Raw genomic sequence first — 9,610 nt, forward strand, 5'->3', positions numbered from 1 at the left:
TATTCATGACCTGATCGGAACAATTTTCGGGTCGCTTTTGACTATTGACTGTAATGTTTGGCTGCGTATTGGAGGTATCCTTCACTGGAGGAGATTCCAACTTTTTTAGTTCACGGCTGATTTGTTGTTGGAAAAATGCCACACCAACGGACGTCCCCGGCTTGTATGTCAAACCCATTTCCTAAAACACAGAGAAACTCAATTTGTGGACAATAAAAATGAATACAAGCATTGTGACACGAATTATTTGGGTAGGAGTTTCTTCACAAAGCAGCGCAACACTTTCAAGTGAAGTTTTAAAATAGGAAAGTGTTATTGGCACTCCAAAAATTTCATTCTACACTTCTCACAAGTATTATTTTTTTTCCAAATATAGAAAGTTTGGAGTGTAGAATGAAATTTTTGGAGTGCTAATGATAATTCCCTTAAAATATACTGATTAGTATCTTTAAAATTCATTGTATTTGTCAGTGTTTCTTACCTTCTTTCCAATATTGTCAACAGCAATATCAACAGCCTTTGACAACTCCTTATTGATAGCAGACATATGCACCCTGTCATCCCCACTTAAAATTTGTGCACTCTTCCATTTTTTGTGAAAGACGGCCAAATGCAAAGGAGTGTTTCCATCTTCATCCGCTTCATTTATAAGCCTTTCAAGCTTAGGTGTCTTCAATACGTACTTAATTACATTTGTTTGTCCACCCAAAACTGCAGAGTGAAGAACCGTTTGGCCTTTGGCACTGAGCAAATCACAAGTATCAGGCCGACATCGAATCAAATCATCCGTTATTTTTGGGTGGCCTGCATAGGCCGCGACATGGAGAGCCGACATTCCTGATTTGTCCAAGATGTAACAAGCAGAGCTATCACATTGCATCAACACTCGAACTGCTTCAAGGTTCCCTTTAAATGCTGCATAGTGTAAGGGAGTCCACCCAAGTGCGTCAACTTCTTTGATTATATCAGGATTTTTGGATACCATAAGCGCCACAATGCCTTGCATGTTTATATACAGAAGTCAGATCACTTACAGCTAGCTAGGGATGAAGAGAATATTAGAAGGGAAATGATTTCCGCACACCATTTTATTCACACCTCTATTTAGTTCTGTCACTTGATTCTGTTTTGATTTTTCAATCAAAGGGCCAAAAATAAACAGGGTGCGCATGGGGAGAAAATGTTGTGTGAGGAAATCACTTCCGTGTATCAATATCTCTTCTATAAAAGATTCATGTGTAATTATAAATTACAATTAGTTACCGTTTGCTTCTTCGTCTGTGTGAGTAACCGCTGCATGTAAAGCTGTCACGCCGTTGATCCCTTGAAAGGAAGGGGATACTGGACAATTTAGGATAGAACCAGCTATGAGTTGAAAGCCATGGGAAACAGCTAAGAACAAGGGCGACTCATTTGCGCTATTAGTAAAACAACACAATTGAGGGTCAGCTTCAATTAGGAGGTTTGCCACTCCATCGTGTCCATATCGAGCAGCAGCATGCAATGCCGTATCCTTGTCAAAATTAGTCATTCGGAGTAACTTTTTATGAGCTTCACCGTCAGATGGGCCGCTCTCCTGATCAGCTTCTTGAAAGTGCAGCGTTTTGGCGTGATTAATGAGGAACTCAGCTACTTCAGAGCAGCCTACTCTGGCAGCAATAAGCAGGGGAGTTTCGCCTTTCTTGTTGGTGGCCCAAAACAACGGTGATTGACTATCAAGCGGGATTTCTTCGAAGAATTTATTTTGCTTGTATTCGGCTGCAATATGAAGAACATTGTTGTCTTTAGGTGTTTTCTGATGGAGGAGATCAATTAATTCATCGCCGTTACCCCCGGTTCTTGTAAAGAAACCAGTATCACCCCACATTGCCGCCTCATACAAGGAAGGATCCATCGCAAGCTTTGATCTCTCTCGTTCTCTCTCCCTCTCAAACTCAAAACCTTCTATTAAGCACCATTTGCATTTGAGAATACTGTGGGAACCATATGTTTAATTAATTGGCGAGGTAATTGGGACACTGGTCCCTGAACTTTAGTTTTATTGGAACTTTGGTCCGAACTAAAAATTCGTAGTATTGATTTTGTGAACTTGTTATAATGTGGATCAATTTTCCTTTTGGCTAACTCTGTTAGAAAGCAATGATCATTTTAGCTAATTCCGTTAAAACTTTCATGCAAAATAAAGGGTTTAAAGGGACAAAAAATGGATGGAACTTCTAATGGAGTTAGCCAAAATAATCATTGCTTCACATTATAACAAATTCAGAGACTAATACTCACAAATTTTTAGTTCAATGACAAAATCTTCAATTGGGCCAAAGTTCAGAGACTATTAGTCTAATTCTCTCTTAATGGTAAACAAAATAGTTAGTAAATGAATAGGTTCTTCAGCAGCCGGGCTTATGTATTTACAGACACGTATGAAAAGAATCAAGATGAGTAAGTTTACAAAATTGAATGTGACTATGTATTTATCTTGAGTTTATATCACGTTGTATGAGTTAAATAATACAACAACCCATCATTTAGAACAAACTAAATAATAATATTACATTAAAAAAAAAAGGAAAAATTTGAAATAGGTCCAATTTTATAGACTACCTTTTAAAATGGGTCCAATTTTTAGTGACTTTTAACTTTTGAAATAGGTCCAATTTTTAGTTAATTTGGACCTATTTCAAAAAACCCCATAAAAAAATGAAATTGTTATTGGCACTCCAAAAATCTCATTCTACACTCCAAACTTTCTATATTTAGAAAGAAAAATACACTTGTAAGGAGTGTAGAATGAGATTTTTGGAGTGCCAATAACACTTCCCTAAAAAAATGAAGAAAACTTTTTATTTTTCAATTTCATAAACAATGCTTATATCAATTTCAAAACATTAATTTTTTTAATTTTTATAAAATGTGAGAGAGTTAAAAGGATGGACTAGCAAGTCTCATCCAAGTTCACCAAAAAAAAAAAAAAACAAAAACAAGTCTCATCCAACTTTGACTAAAGAGCGAGAGAGAGAAAAAGATAAAGAGGAGGACAGAGAGAAACTCACGGGGTTGAAGATGAGAGAAAAAGAGAAAAATAGATAAACAGGAACGAGAGGGAGAGAGAAGGGAATTAAAAAAAGGCTTTTTAGCCAAAAGGTCATTGAGATTTACATAACATATCATTTTGGTTCCTGAGTCTGAAATTAATAGAAACGGTCCTTAAAATTGTCCACCATCAATTATTTTGGTCATTCCGTTAACAGCTGAGTTAAGTGGTCCTGGAGCTCATACCGGAAACAGAGATTTTTGGCCGGAAGTTTGGACAATTTTCAAAGCTTCGTAACCTAATTATTTCTTAACCAAATTCAACCCATAATATATCAAAATGAAGATAGGTAAGTGTTGAACAAGATTATACCTATTTGGAAACTCAATGGTTGCCCGGAGATGGTCGGAAAGTAGCTTGAAAGGTGACTGATCCGCGGAAAAACTGGAAAACTCGTTAGAAACTGGGTAAACTTTAAACGTTCATAACTTTTTCAATACTCAATGAAATCGAGTGATTCAAAATGAAAATCATACTTCTCGATGAAACAAAGAGAATAGTACCTTTCTCAACAACTAACTCACCATGGTTTGGCCGAAAAATAGCCTGAAAGGTGACTAGTCCACGGGAAAACTGGAAAACTCGCAGAAAACTAGGTAAACTGTAAACATTCATAACTTCTTCAATACTCAACGAAATTGAATGATTCAAAACATAAAATCATACTCCTCGATGAGACAAAGAGAATGGTAGCTCTCTCGATGGCTAACTCACTAAGTTTTGGCCGAAAAACGGTTCGAAAATGGTTGTCTTGGTCTCATCGAGTTAAGCACTTTTGAGCCGTTTTTTGGCAAAACCAAGGAGTTAGCCATCGAAAAAGGTACCATTCTTTTCGTCTCATTGAGAAGTATGATTTTCATGTTTGAATCACTCGATTTTGTTGAGTATTGAAGATGTTATGAATGTTTAAAGTTTACCCAGTTTCCGACGAGTTTTCCAGTTTTCCCGCAGACCAATCACCTTTCAGGCTATTTTCTGGTCATCGCCGGCAACCATTGGGTTTCCAAATAAGTATAATCTTGTTCAACACTTTCCTGTCTTCATTTTGATATATTATGGGTCGAATTTGGTTAAGAAACGATTGAGTTACAAAGTTTTGAAAATTGCCCAAACTTCCAGCCAAAAATATTAGTTTCCGGTATGAACTCTGGGACCACTTGATGGAGTTTTTAAAGGAATGACCAAAATAATGGATGGTGGACAATCTCAGGAACCATTTCTATTGATTTTCAATCTCAAAGACCAAAGTGATGTGTTATGTAAATCTTAATAACCATTTTGCCTAAAAAGCCTAAAAAAATAAAACAAACAAAGACAAACCCACGTGAAGAGAAAGAGACAAAGAAGCCACATGGGCCCGAGTGTGACTGTGTGACGTGTGGTGTGTGAAATAGAGTATTTGTTTTTTTTTTTTTTTATTCTTATCATTAAATTAAGTTATTACATTATTTTGTTAAAATTTAAAGTTTTGATGCCTTTAATTTTCCTTAGATATTATGCTAAAAGCAAGCCATATGGTTGAATAACTTGTGCATTCTGCAAATATACAATCCGAATCCATCTTTCTTTTTTTCTTTTTCTTTTTTTTCTTTTTGGAAATTTGAAGCACTCGTACTAAATACAACACTAAGAATCTGAAGATTGAAAAATAAATTAGAAAAAAGAAAAAGAGAAAAGAGAAAACAGGAGTAGCGTATCTAACGGATCTTGAACTTTGTTTAATTGCAAACTTTGGTTATTGAATAAAAAAAATCCAGGAATATTGATTTATGAAATATGTGAAGCAATAGTGTTTTTGAGTAACACTGTTAGAACTACTGCCCAAAATAAAAGGTTTTAATAGACAAGTAAGATATATAATTAGTTCTAACGAGTTACTAAAAAAACTATTACTTCACATCGTAAATAAACCCTTTAGGTGTTTTCTGATGAAGATCAATTGATTTATCGTCGTTATCCCTAATTCTTGTAAAGAAACCAGTATCACCCAACATTGTCGCCTCATACAAGGAAGGATCCGTGGCAAGCTTTGATGTCTCTCGTTCTTTCTCTCCCTCTCAAACACATAACTTTCTCAAATTAATCGAGAAATAAGCTCCATTTGCATTTGAGAATGTTGCGGGAACCATATGTTTAGTTAATAGGTGAGGTAATTGATGCAATGGTCTTTGAATTTTAGTCAATTGGAGATTTGGTCTCTAAACTAAAAGTTTGTAAGTATTGGTTCCCGAACTTGTTTTAGTGTCAAGTAATAATCATTTTGGTTAACTCCGTTAGAACTTTTATCCAGAATAAAAGGTTTAAAGGGACAAAAAAGGATGGAACTTCTGACGGAGTTCGTCAAAAGAACTATTGCTCCACAAGGACCAATACTGACCAAATTTTAATTCATCAAACAAATCTTCAATTGGGCCAAAATCCAGAGACTATACTTGGTTCATTTTTCTCTTAACAGTGAGACGTCAATAAACAAGATAGTTAGTAAATGAATAGGTCCTTCACCGGCCAGGCCTATGTATTTACACGCACGTATGAAAAGAATCAAGATGAGAAAGTCTACGAATTTGAACGCAATTATGTATTTATATTGTGTTTCCTAAAATGAAATGGATGATCTCTAAAATTATCAGAGAGACAAGCCGAAGACTCACTTCCAACAACACATATATTGTCCCCAACTTGGTAATTATCACATGCACAATCCGTCATGTGTTATGTTTTATCACAAAAAGCCTCAGTATTAGTTAGAGTGAGGTTAGGATATTTAAACTTTTCTTTTCACAAAGATACGATCGATCAATGTGAGATATTTCAACATGATCTACCCATTTCCCAATAAATGAACCGAAATATGTAAGCAATCCACAACTCACACCGTCCTATTTCTTCTAGGGAACTTTCATTCAAAAGTCAACTTAGGCTTGAACAATTTCTCCAGATTTGTTCTCTTACAAAAAAAAAAATAAAAAAAAAAATAAAAAAAAAGCTAGCCTTCAAGCATGCATGTTGAATCACGGCGTGCTTCACGCAACTTACACATTTTAAATATATTTATATGTGTAAATTGACAAAAAGAAAGTCAAATATTTGAAGTACATGAATAATCTTAGATCATGTTAGAAAAAACCCCTCACAAACCAATCAAAGCAGCTGAATTCACATAATAAAATCGATCTTTCAATTTCCATCTACATTCTATTGAATTTACATTAAGAATAGAGAAAATAATATTCAATAAACAACTGATTGAATCACATTATTGCTAGCTCATTGTGAGGCTAAGCCCACCATCTCCTCTTTAGTGTAGATGATATCGTTTGTTCAAATAAAATAAATAAAAGAACAATCATTTGACAACTAATTTAATCATATTATTATACGCGTGCGAAAGACCTTTTTTATAACCGGCATTACACGTCTCTTAAGATGTTTTGAATGTTTTTAAAAATAGAGAAAATAATATTTAATGAATAACTGATCGAATTACATTATTGCTAGCATATTGTGAGGTACTAAATAAAAAAATGTACAAAAAGAATTAATTATTAAAAAATACTATTAAAATGATGAAAATACCCCTGTATTATTTGGTGCATTATTTTGGATTGCTTTTGAAATTTTTGTTTTGGGAACATTTTTGTCAAAAAATTTTTGGTGAAGCTTGTGACCCTAAAAGGGGTTGTTAGCTTTATATATAAAGATTCTCCATATTTGGTTTCAGGGAATTAGATCCCATTAGGATCCATTAGGATATTCATATCTTAGTTATTCATCGTATATCGTGCGATCAAAAATTATTTGACATTTTTTTTATTTAAAATTAAATACAAATAGTACCTGACGAAAACTGATCTCACGTTGTACGATGTGACTAGGATGTGAAGATCCCAAATATTCTCATAAAGTGGATCCAGAAAGGGTCCCTTTCCTCCTGAAAGGCCTCGAGAATAGATACTATGCTAAAAGCAAACCAATATTTTCGAATAACTTGTACATGCTGCAAAGTATACAATCCCAATCAACCTTTTGTTTTTGTGTGGATTTGAAGCACTCAAATTCATATTAAACACAACACCAAGAATCTCCCACGAAGTTTTAAAAATAAAATAGAAAAGAAAAAAGGAAAAAGAAAAAAGAAAATTGGAGTGATGGTTCTTGAACTTTGTTTAATTACAGCTTTGGTTATTGAATTAAAAAAAAAACCGTGAATATTGATTTCTGAACTCATCACAATGTGAAGCAATAGTGTTTTTGAGTAACACTATTAGAACTTCTACCCAAAATAAAAAGTTTTAACAGGCAAATAAAATATATAATTAGTTCTAATGAGTTATTAGAAGAACTATTACTCCATACTATGACAAATTCATGTACTAATACCACGAACTTTTATTCAGGGCCAAAACTCTGATTTCAATTTTCTAAACAGAAAGGGAAAGAGACATTGCATTTATAAGCACCATGTGCATGTTTATAAGAAATGCAAAGAAAACCATAAATTTACATACGTGAATTTTGTAATCAAGAGTCAACTGTGCCAGAAGGAAAAACAAATCCAATGGTCTTGACAAGAAGCCTAATTGTGTACATCATCATATTAATCTGACATCATCGTATAAATAAGTAATGTTACACGCTCCGACATGCTGGTGGTTGAATCACTCTCATGACCACTTTAAACGTATCCACCTTAAAAAAAAAATGATATTATTACCATGTATTTGTATCATTTTTCTAATAGAGATATGATCCATTAAGAGTGGGCAAACGGATCCTGGACCCACGGGTCGGGGCAGGTATGGAACGGGTCCAAATTTTTAAAATTTGGCGGGTCGGGTCCAGGTTAATAGAGGGGCGGTGTGGGACGGGTCTAAATCCTGGAAGAAATGGACCCCCGGGCTGAACCAACAATTCAATACAAAACACTGATTTCCACCCCCAGTATGAATTTGAACCATTGGACTGGAGTGCAAGAGCTCCATAACATCTTTTTTCAGCACTTTTTCATTTGTGATTTCGCCAAAGGGATATAGAACCTCCTCCTCCGCCATCACTCACTTTCCAATACAAATTTGCAGAAGGTGACAAACCCAAATCAATCCAACAGAACAGCAGAAAACGGGATAAAAAAAAAAAAAAAAAAACACCGATCTTTATCACCCATTCTTCAAATCCAAAAAACCCAATTGAAAATAAAACCCAAATAGATCTAGTTGGCGACACGGAGGATCTGAGCTTGAAAGCGAGAGCGGAGGGGACGACCTTTTTGTCGAAGACCTTCCGTGGAAGAGGTGGTGGTGGCTGCACTCCTCAATCCGTGGAGAAAGTGTTGGTGGTCGGCTCATCTTCTTTGTTCTTCTGTGATTTCCATTTTTAGGATTAAGGGTTTTGAGATTGAGGGAGAATCCCCAATCTTTGTGTAGGGATTGAAATGGATAAATGGAAACAAGAGACTTGAAGAAGAAGAGAATTAGAAGGCTTGCATTCTTGTTGCCATGATCCAACATCCTTTGGAACAATCGAGAGAGCTAAAGAATAAGAGAACGGAAAAAATAAAAAAAATAAAAAATAAAAAATGGACCCATGGACCCGTAGGAATCAGCCCGTTTTAAACGGACCGAGTTAGGTTCGATTATAACATTAAAATATCACAAACCCGTCCCACCCCGCCCTGTTGTATTTCCAAACGGGTTTGGTTTGATCCCTCCAATTTTGGAACCGGCCCGGCCCGACCCGTGCCCAGCCCTAAGACCCATATGTGTTGATGAGCACTATCTCTATTAATGAGATGATACAAATGGATGGTAAATGTAGTATTACTCGTCCATGTATATCACGTGAGTAACAAAAATGCTACTCTTATTATATATTTGTACCATCTCTCTAATAGAGAATGGATCCACATGTGATGGTATAACTTACCTTTATTAAAGATGTAGTAGATGTTATTAGAATTGTATTTCTCATTGATTGAAAATGATCTACGTTGAAGTATTTATACAAAACAGTAAATACAACTAATGTAACTAATTAACCTTAAGCTATTATTAGTTACATTACAGTTATAACAAACAAAACTTCTGTACTAAGTAACTACTGACTTGGAGTTTAGTTGGCAAAGTTGATTAGACTGAGGATGATGTGTGTCTTTATACCCCTAAAGTTGAAAGGAGGAGATCCAAGTGAAAGCTTGGACCTTAGAAGCTGAAATCGAACTTTTGACAGAGACTTTGTATAAATGTCTATAGTTTGGTTACATCCCCAAAATATTCTCAACCCTAACCCCAAATACCGACCCCAAAATATTACGTGTTATAAAAGTGAAAAATGCTCTCTTCTCATTAGAGGGAACAAAAAAATATACACTTCATAAGTTTTTTATTTATTAATAAAAGGTGTAGTTGTGGCGTAATTTACGAATTATATCAATGTTTAAGACCTTCAAGTACTCAAAAAAAAAAAAGATCCTTCAATGTTTCCGGATAATCCGAATCATCGTAGGGATTAATTTTTATATTT

The 9,610-nt window shown here is 35.0% G+C and overlaps 1 protein-coding gene across 1 annotated transcript; it reads right to left on the reverse strand.

The window, feature by feature from the left end:
- Positions 1-433: 433 nt before the first annotated feature.
- Positions 434-1,894, reverse strand: LOC103939624 (ankyrin repeat-containing protein At5g02620-like). Its single transcript, XM_048574202.1, has 2 exons — positions 1,264-1,894; positions 434-999 (listed from the first exon to the last, which is right to left on the reverse strand). Exons 1-2 carry the CDS (start codon positions 1,892-1,894, stop codon positions 449-451), a joined length of 1,182 nt encoding a protein of 393 aa, XP_048430159.1. The 3' UTR covers positions 434-448.
- Between the last annotated feature and the right edge of the window lie 7,716 nt (positions 1,895-9,610).

Source organism: the organism of the source record quoted next, unplaced genomic scaffold (assembly GCF_019419815.1).
Source record: "Pyrus x bretschneideri cultivar Hongxiangsu unplaced genomic scaffold, Pyrus_bretschneideri_v1 Contig7, whole genome shotgun sequence".
NCBI classification, from domain to species: Eukaryota; Viridiplantae; Streptophyta; class Magnoliopsida; order Rosales; family Rosaceae; genus Pyrus; species Pyrus x bretschneideri.